The following is a 27,684-nucleotide window of genomic DNA, read 5'->3' on the forward strand; positions in this document are numbered from 1 at the left end:
ACTGAATTTTTTCCGATGTAACAGGTACAGAAACTGCAGTTAAGAACTGCGGTAACTCATCTCCTTGGTGATGAAAAGCAGCTCTTTACTGCATACAGCAACATACGCACTTATACAGATACGTCCTAAGTGCGATGCATAAGACTTCAGGGAGCAGATAGATACGGTGCAGCCCTTTGATGTTGGGAATGTAATCCACACTACATTACTGCACCACTGAAGCTCAGAACCTGAATAACTGACCCTGATACACTTAATATTACACACCAGGATTGATTTGCACTAGCTACACATAAAGCCATTACTAAGATTGTTCATAAAGTCCTTATATCATTATCTAATGGGTATTTTCACATTACTGATTTGCTAAATAGGGTTGCTCTATTAAAATGTTAGAGCTGCCTTAGCTAGCAAAAACTTTAGTAATGTGTAAGTCATTGCTAGGGAACATTTGTCAAAAACAAGCTGTCAAACTACTAAAAATAACAATTTTAACTGCCAATACCTTCCAGGTTTAGATATTATTATAAATATGTGTGTTTCAGAGTTAGTTTACAATTAGAGAGAAATATCCAATTATGCTAACACAATATGCACTGTTTAGTCATTTGCTTTCATGCTACTAGTATACAGTGTTGTAATTTAAGGTACATTTGGTTATTTTTAATTTAAAATAAAACAAAATTTCTAGTTTACATGCTTAAAAATATTTTAATGGTGTCAAGTCAGATACATAACCCATATTTCATATTTCTCTCTCTCCTCTTGGGTTATATATCAGCAAGCTAACATTAGCTCTGTCAGTCAGTTCAGTTAGCTATGCAGCCATTACACGTAGCAATTACTGGGTGTTAATACTTAGTAACAATTAATCTCTATGTAAGATCTACTTTGTGTTGTAATTTTTCTAAATTTTCATTTAAATTCAGTGTTCTGTGAATCTCCATATGATAAACACTTCAGTTATAACTAGACTATGTATAAACTTAATTTGAGCGAGTGCAATTGGTTCCAGGGGCCTTAGCGACAGTCAAATTTGAAGCAGAATTACACCCAAAAGTTCAAGTACACAAAAGCATTATTTGTCTCATTTTACAGACGACCTGTATCTGTGTTCCAAAGTCATAATTCTGCTGCAGGAGCTTTCTTTGCATGCACACAAGTTAATATCCATAATATCCATTCCCATTCAGCGCATGTTATCTATGATACTGAGTGCTTTTTCCCACACTCTGTGTTCTCCTCTTTTGCATGTAATCTCACAGTGAAATGTGCCAATGAAACACCCATGTTACATGAAATGAAAATTAATTTAATTGAATGGCTCTGGAACATGACCCAACATCCTCAGTGTATGTTCACCTTCTTAACCAGGGTCAAGTTTGAATGAATTGGTGCTAATCCACTAGTCAATATCTATTTTTTGTCTAGGGACTAAATTGTAATGGTTCTACTGCAGAACCAACCTGCATTGTTGGGAACAAGCGGTGGGGTGAGGAGGTTGACATTGCCGTTGGGGAGTCCAGAGTTTCCCAGGGTGGTGATGAGGGGCAGAGTCATTGCCGTTGGCACCAGGTGTTGCAGAGAGGGCATGGGGGGGTTAACTGGGATGGGTGTTAGGATGGGCATGGCTGACATAGCTGACATGGATGACAGACCAACTGACAGGTTTGGCATAGAACCCATTCCTATAAGGAGGAAATACACAGGTGAACATGATGAGTTAAAGAGACATGAAAGTAAAATTTATAATTGGGTTACTTTCATTTTGTTGAATGAAAACCCTGAAATTACTGTGACTCTGAGTTTAAAAGTGTCATTTTGGTCAAACCAAGAGTTGCTGCTTATTTTTTGAAAGCTACCATCTTTTTGAAAAATCAATCATTTTGTCAGATCAACTATTTCTTTTTCATTTACATAACTATCCCATTTTGAAATGAAAGTTTAAATATATCTCTTCTTTTTCCATTGACACTGACAAAATGATACCTTATTAAGAAAGGTTAAGTTCTAAGGGACAGAGTGAAAAGTCATTTTTTGTATTTTTGGTTATAACCTTTCAAAAAGAAATTTTACCAAAACGTGCTGATGAAGGGATGGTCGAAGCCAAATTGGAGAGAGGAGGCTGCTTCATTACGATTGGCAGGGCAGACGGCAAAGTCCGCCCTTGAAGCTTGAGCTTAATGAGCTTCATAGCGATGGAGAACTCCAGTCTGTCCATCTTCCCATCGCTGTCCATGTCAGCTAGGTTCCTACAGGGGAAGGAGAGAGAGGGTTTTTAAACATGACCCTTTTATAGCAAACTGTAAATTCCTAGTATTTTTTGAGATACACACAGTTACACAAGGGACAAAACTCTGTTGGGACTGAATTCCAGTGTTGTTGTTCACACAAACATCACAACATACACACTGTGTGTTCTAATTACAGTACACACATACACACACTTTCTCCCCCCTCGCCCTCTCTCGCACACACAGTTTACTGGGTGGGGCAGGCTGTGAAGGAAATAAGTGCTGAAGAGGAAGTTCAAACAAACTCTGACCAGAAACAAAGATTGGACTCACTGACCCACATGCTCCAGATTAAAGACCCCCACTGATGAATATCAGGGTTTTAACCTTGTTACCATGTCCATATGATGTTTTTTTAATACCATACAAGACATTTCATGAGCGGAATAAGCAGTCAACGCCATGGCCATGCATTTCCACCGTGGAACTGCAGTGAACCGGTCTCATAAAAACTGATTCAGACAGCCAGGGATTCATACGTAACAAGTCTAAGGAACCAATCCCTTTAACTTTCAGGGACCAAGGGAGGGCAAAATGAACCCAAAACCTTGTCAGTGCAGAGAGCGAGAGTTTGTATTAGTACAGCCACTAACACTGTGTCAGCCACTGCCAGTTACAAGCTAACAAACAACATAACCAAATAACTTTGCTTACTGCTCTGATACATCTTCTTGTTGGCAATTTTGGTGCACAATAAACTCCTCGCAAACCCCTGAGTCTGTGTCTGACTGAGGCTCAAACGTGGCTGAGCCTCTCCAATGCTTCCTCTTCTAATCATACTGATATGTGCTGCTGTTTCACCTGTCAACCTAGTGTGAGTATCTGTGGTGGGCGGGGCCCCAGTTTTTGATTTTTTTTTCACTTTATATGTGGGAAAACCATGTTAAACAAAATATTTATCCTAGCAGAGTATTATTACATAGTTGAAAACATGTCTAGAGAGGAACTTTACAATACGTTTTGTATTAGTTGGGATTAAGTTTCACTAAATTGTTAGGTGGTACTTACCAGATCTCAGCCAGGACAGAGGCGGGCAGGCCAGACTGGAGGAAGAATCTCCTTGCTTGTTCTCCTGCAGATATGGACAAAAATCACAGGGGTTCAGAGAGACAGGCATTTCATACAGGTGACACACTGTAACACACACACTCCAAGATGATGGTTATGACAAAAGCGTACCTGAGACATAGCCGAGGATGGGGGAGAGGGTGTCAAACTGTTTGTCATGTTTCCCCCTCTCCTCTGGAGTGATGGCCCACACACTGGCTCCACCTAGAGAAAAGCCAGACTTTTGAAGGGCTTTCAATTTACAATGAAACAGGACTGTGTGAGCATCTCGCTTTCTACAGTTGGTGTAAATCTTGTATTTGTCTCTAATTTGCAATGGAAAGATAAAGGATCAGGTAAATGTATGAACCACAGAGTTCCCCAGTAGCCTGCTGGCTAAGAGGCATGCCACATAACCACAACATCCATGTTTGAATTTGGGGTGGAGACATTTTTTTGCATATCACACCCTCCTTTCCCTCTCTGTGTTTCCTGTCTCTGTCTGCACTTTCAACTATTAAAAGCAAAAAAATGCCCAAAAAAGAATCTTAAAAGAAAAGGGAGGCAGTAATAGGTTATATGAGCATGAGGCCAGGGACTGTACTGAGTTTTATTTACGCTTGCTGATGCAACATTTAGTAATTTTATAGAATAATCTATGACAATATTACATTTTATCACATTATTATCACTAAAGTCTAGAGAGATCATGAATGTCTTTACAAATCTTCATGGCATAAACCAAACAGATGGAAAGAGCAAATAACCAATGAAAAAGCCACACCGCTAGTGTGACTAGAAAGTAATTATAACCACTACAAAAGCTCCAAGAAAGATACAAAATTGCAAATGCGCACAAACCACACACATATTGCAATATACTGTAATAATACAGAATGTCAACAGATGTTACTGGTGCAACTAGACAGAAACTCAACTACATGAAGATCAAGCTTCATAAATGTAACAACATAATTTGTAAGAAGAAAAATATTCTAGAGGAACAATTTTAAACCATAATGTGTTGGCTGTGCTTCACACATACACACACACAAATGCAGCAACACATTTCAGAAGTCCCCAGAGCAGAACACCAAATACAGTGTCTTTTTTTTTACCTCAACCAAAAAGGCTGCATAATTTCCATCCCAAATGAGATCTCCCTCAGATGAAACCACCCTTAACCAACTCCCGACAATGATTAATGTATAAAAATGCCCCGTCAGCTTTTTTGCACTCTCATCTAGTCTTGCATATCTCAAGGTAAATTCAGGGTTGGCATGAATTAAATATAAAGTCAAATGTGCTGCGTGAGGGGTATGAGACTCAATTCTTACTCAGTTTCATAAGACGTCTTTAATAGAGGGGAATGAAAGATTATCATCAGAGTTGATAATCAATTAATCATAAGGGATCCGTGAAATTAATCAAATCATAACACGATTAGAGCATACTCAAAACCATTTCCTTCACTGTCTTCCCAAATCTTCAAAGCTGTGAAGACATTTCTAAGAAAACAATTGACAGTGTGAACATATGCACAGGCGGATCTGTCCATATGGCAGTAACTGAATGACGGAGATGTAGATAAGGAGATAAAGACACACACAGACAGCAGAGATAGAAAAGGAGAGTGATGCACAAAAGATTAATGCAAACTAGGGTAGCAGACTAGTTTATCAAGTGTACCACATTCAGAGAGTAGAAGCAGAGGGGAAACAGGGATACAGCCGTAAAGAAGATACTTGCAATGTTAAAGACTGAACTCAACTGGGAGAAAAACAGAAAAGACGTTGTTCCTTAGCTCTTATGTAGTTCACTTACTAACCACCTCATCTTTCTGTGCTTGACAGCGACAGACGGGCCTCCCTGATGCCAATGGTTGTTACCATAGGAACAACAGTGGGACACCCCCAAACAAAATGTTTACACAGACTTTTCACAGCAGTGAGTGTTGAGTTTGTTGAGAATGTGTCCTTTAAAGTACTATCATTGTGATCCCATCAATGGTTTGAAGTGCCCTTAAACATCTTGGTATTAAAAGAAATCTCCCCTCATAAATACAATCAGTGTTACAAGGAAAACTACAAGTAGCGTAAAAACCAAAAATAAACCCAAAATTGTAACTTCAGTGAAAAATTTTGACAGTAAACATTTATATAATTATACAGAATATAATCGAAGGCCATGATGTAGATGAGATGTAGAATAAAGTGGTCAGAAAAATAAATGGCAAGGCAACATAAAAAATAAATATGTTTGTGCCGTGTACAAACAATGAAATCAACAAAGAGGTGCATATAATTAATTCTACAAGTGTCTTCCTATCTATGTGTAATAAACTTCAAGAAAGAAACAGAAGAAAATTATACTGGAGCAGGAAAACAACACAATCCTCATTGTGGAAAACCACAAACAAAAAAAAACAAAAAAAAAATTAACACTACAGCTCTTTAAATGGACTGACTTTACAGATGTTTTTGGCCTTAGTACATTGTTTAATAGAACTGCACTCAGTAGACCATACCTCCGCCAAGGCCAAACAATGCTACACATCTTTTGTTCTCAGGTATAACTTTGTTTATTGATTGACTGAATCCTTACGCAACACAACTGTATGGTTTTATTACCTGTTGCATGAAACCCTGATGTCAGCATTATGCAATACATACAGCTCTATAGCTGTAAGCATTCTTAAATGCTGCTGGTGCCATATGCACTGTTACTATTAATAGTGAGCACGAGTCTGTGTGTAATGCAGATTCAGCATTTTCTTCCACCAGATCTGGTTGAATGTCAGCAGTTACACCTCACAGATGTCAACTTCATAAATATGTCTGATCTGTAGATTATTTTCAGAGAAACTGACAAAAATGTAGAAAAATGCCCTAGCTTACAATGTTAAGAAAAGAGATAAAAGTTCAGCGACTGCAAATGAATTCATTACTTTTTGCATAATCCTGCTGAAAAACAAACAAACAAACCAAAAAACAAGTAATCAGATGCAGGTGAAAACAGAACCTCCCTCGTGGAGGTAATTATATGATCTACATGTATAACTCACACAAACATGCAACTGTTTTTTACTATGACTATAATATATTCACTGTTGGCACCATTAGTACTGTCAACAACAGTATACTTACACCATTATGACTTTGATTCTTATCCCAAGATGTTTGGACAGAGGATATCTTACACAGGAAATGATCGTCTCTCAACTTTTCATCTCAACATGAGCAACAATACAATTATCTCTGGTAGATGTAAAATATTCCGATTGAATGGAAACTCTATTTGTATTTTGATAGGTTTAATGTTATGGCTGGGAAAGATAAAATGCTTTGGGGCGTTATGGATGTATATCTTTATAGACCTGGTACCGATGCTGTAATTTATTCACCAGCTTCAGGAAATACCATCCTGTCCATGGTGGAACTTCCTCCCATCACTAACCCAAACAACCCACTTGCTTTGGTTGACTGCACAGACTTATTACACATACAACTCTGAGGAATGACAATTGACTGTTGAGCTTCAGTAACAGCACAGTATGTTGCCAAAAGATGAAACTGGATCAACTACAGGGTTAAAGAGAGGAAGATTCAAATTCTCCTAATATGTATGAGCAGATACATTCTCAAAACTGCCAGCTGTTCACTTCACTGAGAGATGTCTGTTTTATTAGCAAACACTGAGGCCGATTGGCTTCAGGTGGTATATCTAGACAAACTCACCCTAAACCACCACAGTAACACCTGTTCAGGTATGTGCTTTTTCCCTGACAAAGCCAATGTTAGCAGCTCACAGTGCCTGACCTACTTTTGGCATCGTCAGCAAAATGCAGCGCTTAAGAAGGAGAAAGTAATTAATCTCGCACAGAGATGTGAGTATTCTTCACATTGTCTCGTTGGCTTTGACAGACCTCATTTAGAAGCTATTGTAAGTGAGAAAGGGAGGCGATATTTAGCACAGTGCCACTGGGACATGTAGCTAGCATGGCCACATCCAAAGAGCTGTCAGTTGATTCGGCGAGAGCTGAATGCTCTGTGAATAAGTGGGACACTGCAAAGCTTCTTACAACGCAACAGCAGAATTCATAGGGGTCTTCTGTGGCTTGACACTTGTTTTGGGCACATATGGCCACTCGAAGTGAGACCAGATAAATGCCTAATTTCTGAATTTGTATTAAATAAAAGCTGTGTTGAGTATATGAGGTTGTAGGATTAAAAAATCTATTTTATTCACCCATTTTTATTTACATCATGTGGCCATGAGATTACAAAACACAAAGAACTTGAGGCCTCAAATTTTCAGGTTTAGGAGTCAGTCTGGTTGTTTGATATCCATTCATTACACAATCGAATTGTTTTGAACAAAGGTGTTTGCCGAACTGTCAACAAGTTTGCCAAAGACCGACAAGTCATTGTTAACACTATGGCAAACACACTTTCTTGCCGAGAGTTAGATGAGAAGGTTGATAACACTCTAATGTTTGTACAGCAAATATGAAACTGAAGCCAGGAGACCATTAGCTTTGCTTAAAGACTAAAAGCTAAAAGGGGAAACAGGTAGCATAGTTCTGTCCAAAGGTAAAACATCATACTACCAGCATCTCCCAGCATTAACACATTATATCTCATTTATTCAATCCGTACAAAAATCAAGCATAAAAATGTAAAGTTGTGGTTTTTACAAGTGATATGTGCTGGACTAGTTCTTAGGTGGGTGTATTGACTTCCTGAGGTGATGTTTTCACAAAATGCTACAGGACAACCAGCAGGGACGATTTGTTGTAGGTAGATGTTTTTTTAACCTTTGGGCCAAACCAGTTGTTTCCCCTGCTTTCAGTCTTTATGCTAAGCTAAGCTAACTCCCCTTTTTCTAATTGCCTAGCTATTCCTTTAATGTGGCTTCTGGTGTCTTTTGCAAACTGCCAGCGCTCTTGTCTTACGTCTTAGTTCTTTCCACAGTTCTCAGTTAACATTTTCACCCTTGCGGGCCACCACTGCAAATTAGAATTTGTTCGCATAGTTAAATGAAAATATTTAAGTCAAAAGATATCCCCGTATCTACAATGTATCCATCTAGACGCATGCTGTAATGGCCGCTACCTGGGCTTCAACACAAAGAGGAACATGAAGACAGCCTCCTGCTCGGCAACCTAGAACGCAGGCCCTCAGCAAATACACAAGAGCCCTTCAGCCAATATTGAGACAGTATAACATATCCATCCACAGACGTCGCCTGTGCAGAATTTAAAGCAACTGTACCACACTTCAGTTTTTCAGCAGCTGCAACACAAAGGGCTTCTGCCTTGTGTGGCTTTAGTTTCCTTTGTAGGCCTGTGTGCTGTTGTCTAGGTGCTATACAGTACTTAGGAGATGCTTGAGTCAAACCCCCAGACACCAAGTGCAGGTCTTCTGGGGGAAACCACATCACTGCTTTCATAGCTATTTACATATCAAACACTTCACCTGGGAGGACAACTCGATGTTTCAGATAGCTACAGTGGATCAACAGTCTCTGCTCACTGCAGAATTTCAGTCGTCACAAATACACACTCCTCTCCTTCTCTAAGAGTGTTACACTTCCACCTGTTTTGGAAATTCACAGACTAATGACTCTACAATTGCCTCATTGCAGATTCACTGTTAATGTGAGTGCAATAACACAGTGAGCTCATCCTGCCATACTGTACATTTCTATGGAGAAACTCATCACATACTGACGTTGTGTTTCTGAATTGCCTTCTCCAGTGTCTATCTACTGGACGGGGTTAAATCAGAGCGTGTACTCATGGGCTTTGGCAGTTTGTTAAAGTGCAGATTTAGTCATGTGGACAAGATGCATCTGACACACACAAACACACACAGCTTCTCTGAGGCATTTCTCATGAAGGTCCTTATGGAGCTGCAACTGTGGTTATATGATCAAAGGCCGGAGACAACGGGACTGACACACATATACACACACTAGTGACCGATTCTGTCCATACCAAGAGCAAAACAGATGTATCAACTTCAAGACTGAGAAACAGAGGCACGCAGAAACATGATAGCTCATGATTTAAAGAAAATGATTTAAAAGTAATTCTCTCATATTCTTTAATGCCCTCTCTGGTGAGGAGGTTTACACAACATAAAGCAACAATGTCATGAGATCAGAGAAGGGTTCAGTCCAAGTCTGATCTCTCACTTCAGCATCAGATCAATATCCCATTAACACAATCTCAGGGTTGTCAGGTCTTGTCTCCGCAACGACCCACACTGTACAGTTGGGACAAGCAATACACATACCACACAAAAGGAGTTCAAAAATCAAAACATCAGACTAAAAGAAATGCACTCAAATGCTTTTTATTGGTCAGCTCTGCCATTCTGTTTCGCTTTTATCCATGCAAGTTCATTTTCAGCCTGACCACCCTCCCCGAAGTTCATATTTGCCTCCCACAGACAAACACATCTGGAGCGCACACAAGCACATAAGACGACAACAAAGTGCTCTTACCATTCATGGCTGCAGGTGGAGAGCACGGGCAGAGAGGGAAGTCCTCTACTCAGCTGGCTAGCTCTCAGACATCTGCAGAGAAAGAGAGAGAGAGAGAGAGAGAAGGATGTGAGTGTAATTGTCTGAGAGTGTGTGTGTGTGTGTGTGTGTGTGTGTGTGTGCGTGTTACGGAGCAACGGGTATAAGTGAAAAACGCAAGCATGTGTGTGTGAGTGAAAAAAGCGAAGAGAAAAGATATAAATAAATATAAATAAATAAATAAAAAAATCTCATCTCCCTGTTAACAATGCAAGGGAGGCGCAGGGAATGGCTACCAGGGGGAGGGACGACAGAGCGAGGGAGGGACAGAGAGGGGGAAATAAAGAGAGAGGAGGGAGACGAAATGACAGAGGGAGAGAGAGGGGAGGATGAGGAGAAAGGAGGGGAGAGCAGAGATACAGACAATGCAGACAGGGAGAAGTAGGCAAAAGGGAGAACAGACAGCTGAAGGATACAGAGGAGGGAGAGATGACGGTGGTCTGGGAGGAAAGCAGCATTTATCATTGTCTGCTCTCAGATCACAGATGGCAGCTCAAGCCAGCAGCCTTTTGCAAATCTTAGTGTGTCCTTATTTCTCCATTGGTAATTTGTCAGTGACATTTGGGTTTATATGCATTCAATGTGGCTTTATCTTTTATTAGAAACATAAATATTTGTCTTATTATTTGGACCATAATCATTTGACTTAATTAAAAAATGTTAATGTTTTTCTTCCTTGGAATATGAATATTTGTCTTATGACTTATAATATTATAATTCTGTATTAGGATTGAATATTTGTCCTATTAGTGATATAAATATGTATCTTATTAGGATGAATATTAATATTTGTTTTACTAGCTATATTAATACTTGTCCAATTAAGGATATGAATATTTGTATTATGAGGAATATAAATATCTGCCTTATTAGGAATATATACATTCACCTTAATAAGAAAAACAACATTTGTATCAGCGTCACACACACATAACACACACAAAATGAAGATTTATGGTCGATTTGAGTGCAGTCTGCATCCACTGTGGTCTGTGGGCAGGGAGCCGGGCCCACCTGATGAGATTCCACTGTACGGTCTCTGGCAGACTCCCAGGAGGTAGAGAGGACAGATGAGCCCATACAGGTAATGCTGTTAAATAGGAAAATGGACCTTATGTGTATGAATTTTTGAATACACATAGGGCAAACCCTGACACATAAAAATCCTCAGCAGATGGGGCTCTATGTCTAGTCCATCATTTCATGTCCTCTTGGTTTTTCTTTCTATTCTATTCTACTCGTCCTTTGCTTTGCTGTTGTTGCTGAATCATTTTTCCGACTCAATTGCTCTGGCAATAGACTGCACATATTCTTGATCATTCACGCCTGCCACATCTTCAAACTGAAAACGTACACCTCTTTATAGAGGTATTTCCCACCTTTTTTCACACTAAGCTCGGTTTCCTGGTCTTTCTCATTCTCATTCTATTATTTTAGCACCTCTTTCAATCCTGTTCTTCAGATTCTATTAGTCCCTCCACTCGGATGTACCTCTTGTTTCATCTATCTAGCTACCTACAAGCCTAAAGCTAACAAGCAGGGTTTCTCCTCAGCTGTGATTCCTGTCAGGTCTAAGCAACCTCTTCTCTGCTTTTACCAAATCATTCCTTCTCCTTTTTCCCCACTTCACTCTGCACCTTATCTCTCTCCATTTCATTCCCTCTATTTCTTATTCATCCCTCATTCGAACATGCAACCCCTCTTATATGATTAACACCCAGTTCCTTTCATCTCTCACTCTCCTTCTGCTCTTGTTACACTAACGCTCCATCACTGGCTTCCCTCTTTTCCTGTGAATTCCTGGAGTGGGGACTGTGGTTGTTGTAGTATAAATCATCCTCTGCACATGCCGACACTGCCAATTACTTAAGAGCAATGAACCGCTCACTGTGGCGTGTGCCTCTGCATTCACTTGAATATTTGTGCTAGTGCTTGTGTGCAAGCTCACGCAAAACATGACCAATGAGCAACCCACACAAACAAGCCAACAATAATGACACTTCCAGTCCAAAGCCATAAATCCATCTAGGAAATTACAAAATTTACAGACAATGCAACGGAAGGAAATCTTGTACATCATAACAAAATAACAGTTAAATGTGTGTTTGGTCACCTTCATTCAGACACGATATACACCCTAGGTTCTGTGTGGCTACTAGCTAGTTTCAAGCTAGCCAGCTGAATTCTGCCCTCAAAAAAATACCACAGTGGAACTAAAAAAAAATCGCGTCAACAGCACATACACCACCTTCTGCTAGGAATCCCACAAAGCAATGCGCTGCATTTTATAGATACAAAATTTACCACTGTTTGCCTCTAGAGCTCACATGCGATGACGCAACATGGTAATGATAAGAGAGCGTCTGAAATCTGAACCTACTGTTCACGACTGAGTGTCTGTTACACGCTCAGTTGGCAGTTTATTAGGTACACCTAGTTAAAACTAAGGCAGTAAAATACAGCAACAATAACCCTCATGAAGGTTTGTTCAGTTTGTTTTAGACAGGTGTTGATTCAACTCTACGGCCATTTTGGAGGCTATAATTTGTGGCGCTGCATGTTGGATTGTGCTGCGTGTGTCTCTATTATTTTGTCCATGCCATTAAGGTCAAGAGCTTCAGTTGATGTTCACACCAAACATCAGAATGAGGAAAAAATGCTTGACCATGGCGTGAGTGTTGGTGCCGGACTGGTTTGAGTATTTCTGAAACTTCTAATCTTCTGAGACTGTCCCACCCAACAGTCTGTAGAGTTTTGACTCAGAATGGTGCAAAAAAAAAAAAAAAAAAAAAAACATCCAGTGAGCAGCAGCTCTGCAGACAGAAATGTCTTGATGAGAGGTCAGAGGAGAATGGCCAGACTGGCTGGAGCTAACAGAGAGGTTACAGTGACTCAGATAACAACTTTTAACAACTGTGGTGAGCAGAGAAGCATCTCAGAACGAACAACATGTTCAACCCTGAGGCCTGTGGGCTACAACAGCAGAAGACCACATTGGGTTCCCCTCCTGTCAGTGAAGAACAGAAATCTGAGGCTGCAGTGGACACAGGCTCAACAAAACTGGGCAGCTGAAGGCTGGAAACACATAGCCTGGTCTGATGAGTCTGGATTTCTGCTGAGGCACACAGATGGTAGGGTCAGAATTAGGTGTAGTAAGTAGGAGTAATTAAGACCAACTAGCCTTGCGTCAACAGTCCACAGTGGTGGTGGTGTTGCTGCTGCTGCTCAATACCAATCGATCACGGCTGGAATGCCACAGCCTTTATGAGTATTGCTGCTGACCATGATCATCCCTTTATGGCCACAATTTCTCCATCTTCTGATGGCTACTTTCAACATTATAATGCTCCGTGTCACAAACCAAAAGTCGCCTCAAACTGGTTTCATGAACATGATAATGAGTTGAGTGTATTTCAGTGGTCTCCCCAGTCACCAGATCTGATTCCAACAGAACGCCTTTGGGATGTAGCAGAACAGGAGACTGGCAGGACAAATGTGGAGCTGACTAATCTGCAGAAATGACGTGATGCCATCATGTCAACATGGATCAGAATCTCAAAGGAACGTTTCCAACATCTTGTGGAATCCATGCTACGAAGAACTGAGACTGTTTTGAGAGCAAAGGGAGGCTCTCTCCAGTATTAGTATGGTGTATAATGAAGCTTCAACAGTGTTTCACCTGGCATGAAGCCAAGCAGATAATGACAGAATACTCATCATTGTGTGAACTATTCCTTTACAGTATATGTCTAGTCGACATATAATGTATTCTCTTGATAGTCCTCTCAGCTATGCATGTGTACGTGTGTATATACTGTATTTGAGCTAAAACCTTGTATGAAGGCATTTAGCAGAGTCTCATCCGTCCTCATAAACAAACACTTCTGTACCCTGAGGTGTGTGTGGTTTCAAATACAAGATAGTATCTCCCATTGGCTACGTCAGAGAGCGTTCGTTGATCAAACAGGACACATCCTGGTAAAAAGAACACAGCAGAATCAACAGAAGGCACAGAGGACACCCTCTACATCGACACTGACTGCACCTTCAGAGGCTCACGGCAAAACGTTTCATTCAATCTGCCCTAAATACCCCATGAGAGCTTGAAAGAACTTGAGCACTTCTGAAATGTCATTACGCATTTTTGATTTGATTTACCTCATAGCTCACTCCCTGATGACATGACCGATGTTGTGTTGCAGAGCGATACTGGCATTTAAGTGCCACTTCAAGTCAAACCAGCATTTTTCAAACTTCTGAAACGTCATTCAGAACAAAGATGATGCACAAAATCACTGTTTGTTAATATCAGGAAAAATAAACTGATTCCTGTATCCAACTCCAGATAGCCTCAATCAGATTTTACCTGGGCTCTAACTATCAATCTACTGCACTGACGCATAAAACATGAAATATTAAGTCAGAGAGCAACAGAGAGCATGACTGAACTTTCAAACTAATAGTTTAATTTGTTGAAGGCGCTTCAGGGCATCACAATAAGGCTGAAAATGGCGCGCCATACATCCACCTCTTATGTGGGTCCCTGTCGCAGCGGCAGCAGTCAAAGCGAGTATCCCCGACAGCCTTGATGGTTCACTGATGTTTAGAAATGCTACATGTAGCTCTTTCAAAGTTTTTCATTCGGGGAACAGTCTGAGTCACTTTAAGGGCCAGCGGTTTGTGGACGCACAGCACCGAGGGAGAAAATGAATCAAAGAACCTTTGACTCTGCCCTGCATGCTGATTGACACCTGTGTGCACCACACTGGTCCAGTCGGATGTGCGTATCAATGCACCGGCCTGTGTGCGTTAGTGCGTCTGACACACACTTCTCACACAGAGGGGGACCCTGTTCAAGCAGACACAGCCCAGGAAGCTTTGCCGAGCCCGAGGAAGAAAGAAGCCTGTGTGTGTGTGCGTTTGTGTGTTTCCTGTGTGTGTGTGTGTGTCTGTGAGTGTGTGCTTGTATTTTCTGCCTATTCACAAGAACACGGAAACACACAGGACATCCATACGCCTTCCTCTGTTGTGCTGCAGGTGAAAACGGGGATGCTTTCAGCGCAAGGAGTCATTCTCATATTTATCCTTTTGACACATGTGGGTCAGCTCAAGCAATGATACACCAAAGCCTCGACTTCCACTATGCTCCCCTCCCCCACCCCTGAAAATGCACACTCAGCAGCATGTCCTACCTCAAATTCTTACCTGCATACCTTTAATAATGGAAATTCACTCTTGATTGTCAGATTGTCAAAGAAAATGTGTCTATATTCATGATACCGTGAATGTCACATGAAAATACACCTTTAATGTGCATTTGTGTTATGTAATGCTTTGTCTTTTGGCAGGTGAATATGCAACAGTCCCTGGGACGGGGCCAGGTGCCATCGGAACTACATGGACTTTGCCACTTCAGCAAAGAAAGCCTCCTCTTTCTGTTTTCACTGGGAGCAGCAGAACACACACACACACACACACACACACACACACACACACACACACAAGCAAGCAATCCCTATAATTGGTCTATACTGCAGTGAATGAACACAAGCACGCGTAAACTGGTAAACTTGCACCAGTTCTCTCATACAAGAATGAAAAACTAGAATCTTTTAAAACCACATCAAACACCTTCAAGCTGGTGACAGTGGGACAACAATCGCATCTGACAGGCTTCAAACAACAGGTCATGCTTGTATCATGTTCTCCATTCTAAGAAAGATATGGATTTAAATTTACTCCAACCTTTTAGACCAAAATTATTATTATCAATTTTAATTTTTCCATCAGTAGTCATTTGCAGACTGGCTATAGGAGTACACTGAACACACCTTCTCTTTAAATCGTAACTTTACGTCAGGGAAAAAAGGTCATTCACATCTGGAGATATATTTTATGGCATAAAACAATAAAGCCATTGCTTTGAAATCCAGAAATAAAATGGCCAAGAAACACACTTCCAGTACTCATCACACCATACAGTCAAGACACTTGATACTGTCAGTGGTAGGGCACTGTCTTGACAACATAAAGGCAATTTGTAGCCCACAGCCTTTGATTTGGTCACTTAAATTGACTTCTCTGTCAACTGGAGTTGGGCTGCGCATTTAGCCATATTTAGAAAAAAATCTCAGGTCCGAGGAGCCAATTTTTCAACCACATGTGGTGTTCTTCATCTAAAACGGAGACAATAGGCTGTCTCATTTGGGTTTAGTGGTGGGTTTCAGATAGCCACATATTTTAGGGGTGGTCAAGAAATTACCACGTACACTGCAGCTGATGAAATCACAGTGTTAATAAGCGACCCTGCCTCGCCTTTCAATTTCAGGATTTAATAAAGCAGAACATCCTCCTTACCTCCCAAGGAAAGGTTTTAAAAAAAATAAATAAATAAATAAAAATAAAAAAAACAAGGTCAGCAGCAACACTGACCGGCATGTGTAACATTTTGTCTGCCCTGTTCAACATTTTTAACGATTTGGTCATTTACCTGTTGCAGTAGCGAAGCGGCTGTGATCCGACATCCAGGCTGGCAGAGTAGCTGCCGTAGAGGGAGGTACCGATCCCGCGGCCGGGGCGGGTGTGGACTAGAAATGGGCGTCTCCAGAGAGTCAAGCCAGGCAGAATTACACTTAAGACTTCCGGGCACATCTTTCAAAATAAAACTAATTGCATCTCAGAGGTAGGGCAAAATTTTAGATGTTCCACAGTAAAAGCCAGATGGGTTTTTGACGGTGGATTTTTAACTCATTGACGTGCCTTTTATTGTAGGACTGTCAAAAACTGACACATGCATACCACGATTTTATAAAATAGCCTTGTAATTCAGTCATTCTTATGTACCAGTAATGCTGAAAGTCATTTAACACAAAGGTTGGTTAGTTCCCTATTGCCGTGTTTATCTTTGGATAGATTGGAAAATTGAGTTACTTATATAATGTAGTAATGTTATCACATTTGTTAATCATCCTCTCTCCCAGGCAAGGGCCTTTAAAAAAATGTTTGTACGCATGTGTTCCTCGATTTTAACATGACGAGTTTTAAAAATGTAAAAGTATTTATTGATCCTTGAAAGTGGACACACTCAAGGTTCTGATTCAACACAGCAGCACAGGGGCCTAAATGTGATGTACTGTGTGACCAACTACGCTGTCATACAGAAGAGCTGCATCTGGTCACATTGATTTGCTTGACTGGATCTAACCAACCTGTCACATGAGGTGTCCACTTCAAGTATCCACTTTCACTTATACTCTATTAGTACCACTCAAAGACTTTTATTTTGAAGGCAAAACCACTTGACCTTAGGTTCCCGGGAAGTACGTTGATGCTTTGAGCAAGTGGTTGGGAAAGGTCTTACCCACATTCCTGTTGTACCTGCTTTCACACCATATACTGTATATAAAAACGTTCACACTAATTACTGACATAAGCATTTTTGTACATTATTTTTTAATCAAAGTCTATGTGGGGTTCAACATGTAAATCTGTAGAGCCAAATTTGCGTAATTTCCTCTTTCTTATCAGGCCTATGTAATGAGTGAATTCCTCTGAGATGCACATATCTGTATTTAATTGCATTTCCCTGGTTTATGGGGTAAAAGAGTAAAAGGTCTTTGCTGTCCCAAAAGGGATCAGGAATGGTGCTGGTCTGGAGCACCACCAACAGCCCAGATTGAGTATTACATCTACCTGTTAACCCATATTCATAAGCCACAGGCCTTTCTTACAGTCCATAGTATAAAACTTGGAGGCTATTCAACCTGTAACACTATGGATCTTCATCTACAGTACACCATGTTTTAAGTTTTAGCTGCATAGAAAAATATTGAGAATAACTATTAATTGCACTGAAATAATTTGAAATTACACATATGCATCATCATCAACACCAGAATTGTTATATAAGTATAGTATATAGTATATTTTCATTGTGGCAAAAAGGGACTGACAAGATGATACCATTCCTTTAAAATTTCTGAGCAGAACACGCAGAGCCAGACAAAATGTTTTTAAAACTTTATAGAAAATCTACTTAAAGAGCAATGAACAATACTGTAGTTCATCAAGATCTAGGTCATTCTCCTTTCTTCAGTGTTAAACTATATTATAAGTATATGAAAATAATAAAGCTCTGACACGCTCTTCTTTACATATTTACATCACAAGTTAACAAGTTCAAGACATGACCAAACTTTGTGATTGACCACCTTTTCATTTTCATCAATAAGTAGTGATGTCTTTTGAAAAATGATCAAAACATAAAACAGCATGAGGTCAGAAACAACACTAAATACCAATATAGTAAACATGTTTTAAAAAAAAAAAAAAAAAAAATAGAGCAAACTCTTGGACGAGATGGACCAGAATGTCTTAAATGGCAAAATGATCTCATACCTGTAAAATGCTGTGTCACATCAGGCTGGTACAAATTCAAAAACTTCTTACATGTTATTGTACCAATAGCTGAGTACAGGTGGGAAAAAAACTAAGTTACAAAACAAGTATGCAGATTTGAAGGTCTAAATCAATTCTTCAAATGTATTTTCCTTTAAAGGAAATATATTTTCAGAACAATTGAGAAAACTCGACTCAAACTGAAATCTTCGTTGCTAAACCAATTTTACTGATCTTTTTAGTGTAAAACGTGTCTCTTCTGTGAACCATCATAAAGATTGATAAGACTCTCATTCCTGGTTCATGTCCACTTCACTTTGTGTTTCAAACATCTCCACAATGATGACTGACACATTTTCTTGCTCCTCTTTGATTGATGTACTCTCAGAGTCCTGACATATTGTTATCATGGAGTATCCATGAGATCCTGCTGTTTCAACTTTGATTTCAGACTTGATCCCCTCAGTGTCTGGTTCTGTTTTCACACTGCTCTCGGTCTTTGGATGTACAGCTAGCATTGCATATCCTTCAGATACTTGTGATTCAGCCAAGTTGTAATACTGAGCATCCTCTGTTTCTGATTCTGTTTTTACATTGCTTTCAGACTTGGGACATATGGTTAACAAATTATATCCAAGGGATCCTGCAGGTTCACCTTGGATTAAATACTTGACGTCGTCAGTGCTTGGCTCAGTTTTGACATCCTGACAACGGGGATGATATTGTTCCTCAGTGTCTGGTTCTGGTTTTATATCACCATAATGTGGATCATCTTCCTCCTCTTTGATCTGTAGGTTTCCCTGGAGAAAACCTTCACTCACTGGATTCCCAGTCATCTGCATTATTGTCCCAGGATCTCTTTGAGACTTTGTGTCCTCATCAAAGCAAAGTTCCTCATTAGTTTTTACATCAAGAAAATAGACACGATTGAAATCTGAATGGTATCTGATTTGCCGCACAAATCTGCCTCCTCCAGTCGTTATCATCTCTGGTTTTTCCTGATTGGATTCAGCACTTTTCTTATTTTGTCTCTCCTGTATGAACCTTTGTGAGGCCATGGAATTAAACACAAACGGTAATTTGAAGACCTCATCTGCTCTTTCTATATTTTTCCGGTATTGTTTGACCATGGTCTTGATTTTGGTTGCAGTAGCTATGGAAAATTCCCAGTGTCTGTAATGTTGTGAGCTTAAATCAAAGTTATAGTCAAGGATGTCATACACAATTCCTGGGAAATACTTTCCCACTTGCTTGACTGCAAATCGATAGATCTCTATCACTGCAGCTCTGGTCAACAGCTTTAAGTCCAGTTTTTCTTTTTCCCCTGATTTTGATGTCACATCTAGGTCTAGACCTATCTCTGAGCACACTGGAAAGCGGACTCCTCTAATCCTCTGATTTCTCTTGGATTTTACAACACCCGTATCATCAATCGGCAGTGTGGCTTGTTCCTTTGTTTGCAGTGCCAGCTTTCTTTTTTTGGTTGTTTCCTTTCTTTCATTTTTCTGTGTGGAAGATGCCTCTTTTAGTTTACTCATATCTCCAGGATCTTTGTGAGGATATGGCTGAACAACAAAAACTTCACTGAACCAGGTGGGCCCTTTATTATGTAGTGCTGCCATTCTGTGGAACAGCAGTGCAGGATTTATATCTCGGCTCTGCATGCCAAAGTTAAAGTTGTGTTCAAGAACATCATTCATTAGTTTATGTTTTGTTCCACACAATCTTCTGGCAAAATGAACCACTTCAGTCATAACACCACGTGTCAATACACGGGTGTCGAGTTTACCTTTTGGTTTGCCTTTGTCCACACACAGGCTTAAACCTATTTTTTTGCACTGTGGGTAACTGTCCATCATTGTTTCCTCTGCTGCTTGGAAAGCAGAGGACAGATCCTTTGCAGACTTCTGTGCTGTGCAGTTTGCTTCAGCAGAGGCTGATTCAGTCAGGGCATGTGGACGAGCATGAAGCATGTGGTCAGGGTCAGCTTTATTCTGACGAAGTTTTTCATTTCTGTCTTGATAACATTTTGGGCAATATTTAGTTTTCGGATAAGAAGACTTTTCAATGCATCTTGAGTCAGGGAGCTCAAAAACCATTTTCAGGATTCTGGATTTTCTATTTTTTAACCTCAAAGTTCTGAATTTGTCCAGAACTTGCTGTGCAAAGACACTGCGACAAAGCTCATTATTCAAATTCAGATGAAAATTGTACTCCAGTATCTCTGTGATGAAATACTTCTGGGCTGAATGTAGTGCTGTGGCAAGAGTGTTAATTTCAACCATGAGGCCATTGGTCAGTAGTTTTGGATCAAGATTTTGTTTTACTCCAGATCCCACATTGAAATCGATGCCTAATTTCTTGGATCTGGGGTAAGAATAAAAAAGGCAATGTTCTCCATGAGGCATTGAGAGGAACTGTTGAATTTGATTAGCCCGCAATTTCCACAAAAATAAATTTTGCTCATTTTCTTGGTTATTGTCAGTGGAACTCACTACATTTTGGTCTCTGATTGGAGCCTGGAAAGAGCTAGAACTACATGTGTCTAAGTTTGGGCTGTTCTGCCAATCCATCACCATTGCTGAAAAATCTTTGATTGTGTGCTTTATTTTCTTTGAGGCTGTTATACAGGTTGATAGATTTTTTTGCTCCATTATAACAGGAATTTGAGTGAGTATATTTTTAGCAAGGTCAGACTGTCCATTTTGCCAATCATGATCAAAGTTGTGTCTGAGGATATCAAGACAAATCTGCTCAAATGTTCCACACAACTTTTCTGCAAAGTTTGTCACTTCAGTCATTGCCCCATTGGTCAATTTGTTGAGCTCAAGTTTTTTATTTGGTTTACTGCTGATTACATTTAGCTTCAGACCAATGTCCTTGCAGAAGGGATAAAGCTCCACCCTGTGTCCTTTAGTTTCAGTGTGTGAATCAGGAGAACACAAAGGAGCAACATCACACTCTGCTGTTCTTGATATGCTGCTGACTTCAGGGTTGACTCTGTCCATGCTCTGATTGGCCATGTTAACTGATGATACAAGATCAGGAAGTTCAAAAATCAGTTTTGAGAGTTTGACTGAATCTTCACTATTTTTAAGCTGTCTCACTCTATTCATAACTTCACATGCAAAGGTTTTCCTTTGTTGTTCGCTCCACAGGCCAAAGTCAAAGTTGTACTCAAGAATCTCCATGATGAAATCCTGCTGGGATGAATTCATTGCTAAAGCAAATTTAGCAACTTCGAGCAGAACAGAAGTAGTCAGAGTGTCAACACTTAAGTTTTGCTTTGGGCCAAATCCAACATTGAACTCTAGGCCAAATGCCTTGGACTTTGTGAATGCTTTGTCTAATGAGCATAGGATTTGTTCTACACGATTCACACGCAACTTCCACATGTTATTCTCTGTTTCCATTTCCTCTTCCTCCATGTCACATCTGTATGATACATTTCTTGGAATCTGTGTCTTCTCTTTATCTCCACACAGTCCTCTTTCATCGGGCTGACTTGCAGATGATGAGTCCCCATTTGAGTTTACAAGTGGTAAACTGGATAAACCATCAGCGGTGGTGAGGAAAGGTCCATGTACACCCAGACAGCTTGATTCAGATTCACTATGGAATTCAGAACTTGTTGGGTTTTGTAAGTCATCTTCCACATTCTCTGAATCTGTGACTTCATCTGACTCTAAAGGACACATGTAGGTGTGGTCACCCTCTGCTGTTTGACTGGTACACCTATCAGTGTGATGAGACAGTGTGTTTGTCTCTTCCTTTTCAACCTGTTCTGTTCTGCGCCGTTTAGTGACACCTTCTCTTGTCGTTGAAAGAGCCCTTTGTTCCTGCTTCCTTTTTAAATCAGACTGCCTTCTTTTGGTCACTTCTTTAAATTGATGTAGTGGGGTTCCCACACTGGACAGAGCTGATTCTCTTTTAAAGGAATTTGTCTGAAAAGAAAATGGCTCACTTTTAAACTCTGCACTTATTTTGGTACCATTGGTAAGAAGTTGCTTCCTCCTGTTCAGTAGTTGTGATATAATGAACCAAACTCGATTTCTCTCCTGTTGACCTTTAAGATCAAATTCAAAATTATGCTCCAACACACTGAGGACAATAGATTTGTAGGATGCAGTCAGAGCTCTAGAGAAGTGTACTAGTTCTAACATCATACCCTTTGTCAACAAACCTGGATCTAGACTTTGTTTTGTACCAACATCAAGGTTCAGACCAATTTCTTGACAACAAGGGAACGAAGGGGGAAGAACATCCTCTTTCAATTCTTCTGTTGACTGAGGCTCTGAACGCTCAAATTCATCATCACTGTCATCAGCAAGTGGTCCATCCATCTCTTCTGTCTTTATTAAGTCCTTAGATGGGGCGTGTGAACTCTTCAGTTCGTCTTCATCTTCATCTGTATCATCCATGTCCACCAGGAAACTGTCAGATGCCACGTTCAGTTCATTTCTGCTGTTGCTGGTACATTCAGGCTCAGATGACGGATCAAAGAGAGTGAACGCTTCATGTTTATCTTTAGGAGGTTGTCGGATCAAGTCTCTGACTTTGTGCAGAATTCGAGAAGTAAACTCAATCCGCTGTTGCTCGTTTTTCAACCCAAGATCAAAGTTGTTCTCCAGAATGTTTGTGATAAAATGCCTTTTACTCTTGGTCACTGTTTCAGCAAAGTCACAGACCTCAAGTATGATGCCATTTGTCACTGAATGTAAATCCAATTTTTTCTGCCTCTTTGACCCAACATTAAAATCTAACTTCATCTTATCACAGTAATGAAATGGCTCTGGATCTCTTGAGTACTTCTTTACATGCATAATGCGCCACTGCCATACTGTGTTGGCATCCATCTTTTTGTTGTCCTTCAGACTGCAGGCGTCCCCTTGGTCCATCCTCAGCGATCTTCTTGATCTTCTATGACTTCCTTTCCTGTATGTAAATCAGGGGGGAACCTTAAAATTTACTAATTTAAAGTACAACAATTGTTACAGTAGATAAGTAAAGTAATAAGCATTTTTAGAGATGAGCTGCCTCAATCCGTCTTTTCTTCTACCAGCAATTTGCATGGAATTACATGTTTGTTTTGATTTGCTTTAAGGCTACCTGATACTAAATAATACAGCATGATCAATTTTGTAATAATAAATAAATAAATAAATAAATAAATAAATAAATAAATAAATAAGTAGTGGTAATACTGATAATAACAATGTTAGCATTTTAATTAAATTAACTTAGGTACTCACAGACTGACCTTATAATCAAGCAGACAACATGCAATGTTTACAATTGACTTAAATCTGTCCCTTTTAGGACATATGTCCTTTTTAAAAATCTTTTGAACACAGTTCCATATCATACATTGTGACACCTATTTGCGCAATTTTGCTTAGGTCAAATAATTTTTGAACATCAAAGTATGCCTGACACCAAACAAAACTATCACTGTGCACCCTTCACAGTGCTGCATTTCATATCACTGTCTCAACATCGTGCAGAAATCCCTTCCATATATGGTCTCAGCAAAACACTTATTTTGTCTCTTTCTTTATTATGTAGCCAATCGGTAGACATCTTTTTATTCGGCCTATATGGTGAGAAGTGTGAATAAATCCTTGGTTCATTGTGGAACTGTGGACAAACTGAGGTGATGACTGGGAAACGCTGTGGCAAATTGACCAGAAAGTAAGAAAGAACATTTCTGTGCAGAGTGTCATGGGTCATGAACATCTCTATTGTGCAACACACAGTATGCCACAAACAATGCTCCGACCTTCAGGGGCTTTATTTTAATGTTCCACCTTACTAAGCTCATTTTCAGCACACTCTTTTTGTGCATAACAGACCCTGTGCGCTTTGTGCGCACACCCATATAGGTACACTTTGCACTGCTTTGCACCAGGTGAAAGGGCTCTCACTGTATGTGCTAACAATCAGTCCATTTTGCCACATGCACAGCTGAGTTTAGCTAACCAGATATTTACAGTTATCCCTCTGGCCTCCCCCAGGGGAGGCACACCTCACACTGGTGTAACACACTGGCTTGACAGTTTAAAGGCACAGCAAAAGCACAGAAAACACTGCTTGATGGTGAAGCTGTTCACCAGCCTAGAGACCTAGATAACTATCAAATTAACTATGGAGAGTAGGATTGGACAATCCTGTTTTTTCATATTCTATTTTCTATTTTCATATTATTTTTCAATACAGATCACTGGTAATTGATCCAGTCACGTTCTGCAGATGTGAGGAGTTTATTAGGGATCCGAGCAGCGAATGCTGCTTAATCCCTATTATCTTTGCTCTTGTTTTCTGCAATTTGCTAAAAAACGCCTTGAGCTAGACTGAAAAGTCTTTTGCCACTGCCACTACAGACAATGCTGACAACAAGTTATCAAAAGAATAAAATTGTATTCATTCGTTTTGAAATTATAAACTTTTAAAGCGGTATAGTTAATATCAATTCTCCATAAATGCTCATAAATCAAAATTGGCTGATGCTACTGTAACGAAACTGGGTGCACGACTCCGGACCTCTGCTCCTACCACTGTTCTAAAGTCCTGGGATATTCTGCGCCTAGGGGCGAAATTTGGCTCAGATGATCTAAGGTCGTTGCTCAGTTTCTGCTCTCTGTTGAAATTTGCTAAAATGTTAATCGAGAACATGATAAAATTGAGAATATGATTAAATAAAGCCATGTTAATTTTCCTCTTGATTTATTGTTTTTTTCTCTTACAAATTAACGAAAAGTACTGATAAAGTACTACATCGATATGCAGCATTGATAAAAGTAGTAGTACCATTAAATCTTAACGATACCCATCCCTAGAGAATAGTCACAGTCTATAGACATCTGCGACAGTTTACATGACTATCTTAACTGAAGGTGGCTAATATAGCAGCTATAATCTATGCTACTTTTTTAACTTAAAATAGGTTTTAGTGCACATCCAGTTAACTCCAATTTCCACGGTTGACACCATGCAGTCCTAACTGTACCACTTACAAGTAACCACAGCTTACGAATATTTTGCACAGATGTATGTTTACAGAGAAAACTGAATCAGAAAACCAAGCTTTGGTTCTGCTGTACTGTGATTTCTCTGCCCCCTTCTCTTGGTCACTCTCTCTACGCAGATGAAAAACTAACAGCCAAAGTAGGCAAAGTAGCACTGGCAGCTTATGCACATCACCCTGCCGACACCATTTTCTGGCCTTCCCACATTCACCACAGAGCAGGTAAATGAAATATAAGCTGTACACTGCAGAGTTTCAGTGTATGTAAAATCCATCCATTGAAATACCAAAAGCTACTGGGAGAAATTAGTAATGTGTGGCATCACACACACGTGCATGTATGAGCATGTGCATCCTTGTGCATGTCATGCACAGAAATACAAACAAGGGAGATCATACAAACTGCTAACTTAACTGGTGGCCTGAAACATCACAGGTTACCTTTAAAAATCAGATTTCGCCTCTTCGGTGGACTCTTTCTGCACTCAGACTTACTGCAACTGTGACACAAAGTCTCTAATAGAGGGCACACTGACACGCAGAGTGTGTGAAATTCATTTCAGATGAGCAAATGGTTGGTGTTCTTAATCCCCGTCAATATGTATTCCTATTACCTAAGATTATAACTTATCTCATGATGCTCAAAACCTGACACTAACTTACCTTAACCAATTGTCCCACTCCTTGGGATGGGACTTGGAATGTAATATCAAACACTGAGCAATTACACTGTGTTTTATGCTTGCTACGTACCTTGCAAAACATGATCAGCTTGGCTGTGACTTGGCATCTTAGTTGGACATCTATCCAATTGGTGATGGGATTGTGTGAGTACAGCGCAGGCCTGAATAGAACACAAGTTTGATATTTGTCAGTTCACAGCACTCAAACAAGACAGAGACCAGAAGTAGCCCTGCTCATTACTGTCTCTTACACTTCTCTGGGGGTTTACAATCTGGACGTTGAGTAAACTTAACAGTCTTTGAGTATTGAAGGGTCAGGAAAAGTCAAATGTCAATGACATTATTATTGTTATTATTATTATTCTTATTATTATTATTATTATTACAATGTTATTTCTGTTCTGTCTCTCTTTCTGGAGTTGTTAAGGTTCTTCCATATGCCAGTGTCCACACTTACAGGGGTTGTTCACTTTCATCGTTATTTTTCATTATTGTGTAAAAAAAACAAAAAACAAAAAAATATATATATAATAATCCCCCCCCCCCCCCCCCTCCTATTCACTAGGCGGCGGTGACGCCAAAGAGTGAGGTCATAGAAATGCGGACGTGAGGCTGCAGCAGCAGCAGGCCTCCGGCCTCGGGGGGGCAGTGATGAGCCTGTTGTGGCTTAGTGCATCACAATGAGGCGCTCGAGACGAAAAGCTAGAAACTTACTTGGGCAAGTCACACAAAGGTGATGTGCTGTATCCAGAGTGTTTTCAAACAGTGTTTCTCGGTTTTGTGAGATGCAAGGCTTTCAGGACGAGGACGACCAGTTGCCTTTGCTCATTCCCGGTGCTTCTTCCCGTGGGAGCCCCCAGGACCGCCTCCCACGCAGATTTAAAGATTTAAAACACACATTAAAAACAATATTTCGTCAAGTGTTTGCTCGGAGGGAACGTGAATTAACCTTGCCATTTGCCGAAACGAACAAAACACGATCATTGCCAGCTACCTCCATCCTGCCCCCCCCCCCCCCGGTCATCACCCTTTAAATTTCACGCTGCCCCCCTCCCCTCTGCAGCACTGGGCTAAAGCCGAGCTTGGTCCAGTGACATGGAAAGATAACATCTTCACAGGCACCGTACCAGCGGCGGGTCAGGCAACTTCTGTCTCCTTCGACCCGGCAGTCGGCATCGTGCCCACCCCGCAGACTCAGGGACAACAACTCCTGGACCTCCACCCTCTCTGGGGTCGCTTCTTTACTCGACCCATTTGGAGAGAGGTTCAGCCCCCGCTATGGTCGGAACAGGGCGAAAGAAACGAGGGCAGACTTACCAAATGGTGCACGGCCGCTGTTCTCACTTATATCAGCATGCGTTGCTTTCACGGCTGAAATCTCTGAACTGTGCAACGATGCAAAGCTCCAGCAGGAAGTAGTCAAAGAGCAAAGCGTGGGGACTTCAAAATAAAAGTGTCTTGGCTGGTGATCCGTCGGGTGTTCCATTTAAAGGCCTACAAATCAGTATTTAAATGTTTAAAATAATTATAACATTTTAAAGTGACCTGTTTTCCTCACATTGTAAACCTGTATATCCTTAATCTGTGTATCCTTAAGAAGAATCTCACGCAACACTGAAATTCATATTTTCATGACAATTTCTACATGTTG

The 27,684-nt window shown here is 40.3% G+C and overlaps 1 protein-coding gene and 1 long non-coding RNA gene across 3 annotated transcripts in view; both read right to left on the minus strand.

Moving 5' to 3' along the window:
- The window catches only part of itsn2a (intersectin 2a), a 39,738-nt gene extending 23,202 nt beyond the window's left edge, over positions 1-16,536 (minus strand). For both annotated transcript variants that reach the window (XM_071479012.1, XM_071479011.1), the window contains exons 1-6: positions 16,420-16,536; positions 9,852-9,923; positions 3,474-3,566; positions 3,303-3,366; positions 2,077-2,252; positions 1,467-1,688 (exon numbers count right to left, since the gene is read on the minus strand). In XM_071479012.1, the coding sequence (XP_071335113.1) occupies positions 1,467-1,688; positions 2,077-2,252; positions 3,303-3,366; positions 3,474-3,566; positions 9,852-9,858 (562 nt within the window). In that variant the 5' untranslated portion in view covers positions 9,859-9,923; positions 16,420-16,536. The remainder of the gene's footprint in view (positions 1-1,466; positions 1,689-2,076; positions 2,253-3,302; positions 3,367-3,473; positions 3,567-9,851; positions 9,924-16,419) is intronic.
- Positions 16,537-19,796: 3,260 nt separating this feature from the next.
- On the minus strand, positions 19,797-27,472 carry LOC139621998 (uncharacterized). The gene is made up of 3 exons (XR_011691127.1): positions 27,351-27,472; positions 26,104-26,194; positions 19,797-23,261 (listed from the first exon to the last, which is right to left on the minus strand). It is a non-coding gene; the product is annotated as an uncharacterized lncRNA (long non-coding RNA).
- Between the last annotated feature and the right edge of the window lie 212 nt (positions 27,473-27,684).

Source organism: Trachinotus anak, unplaced genomic scaffold (genome assembly GCF_046630095.1).
Source record: "Trachinotus anak isolate AG129_WGS33_773 ecotype Australia unplaced genomic scaffold, CSIRO_AGI_Tana_v1 ptg000005l, whole genome shotgun sequence".
Taxonomy (NCBI): Eukaryota; Metazoa; Chordata; class Actinopteri; order Carangiformes; family Carangidae; genus Trachinotus; species Trachinotus anak.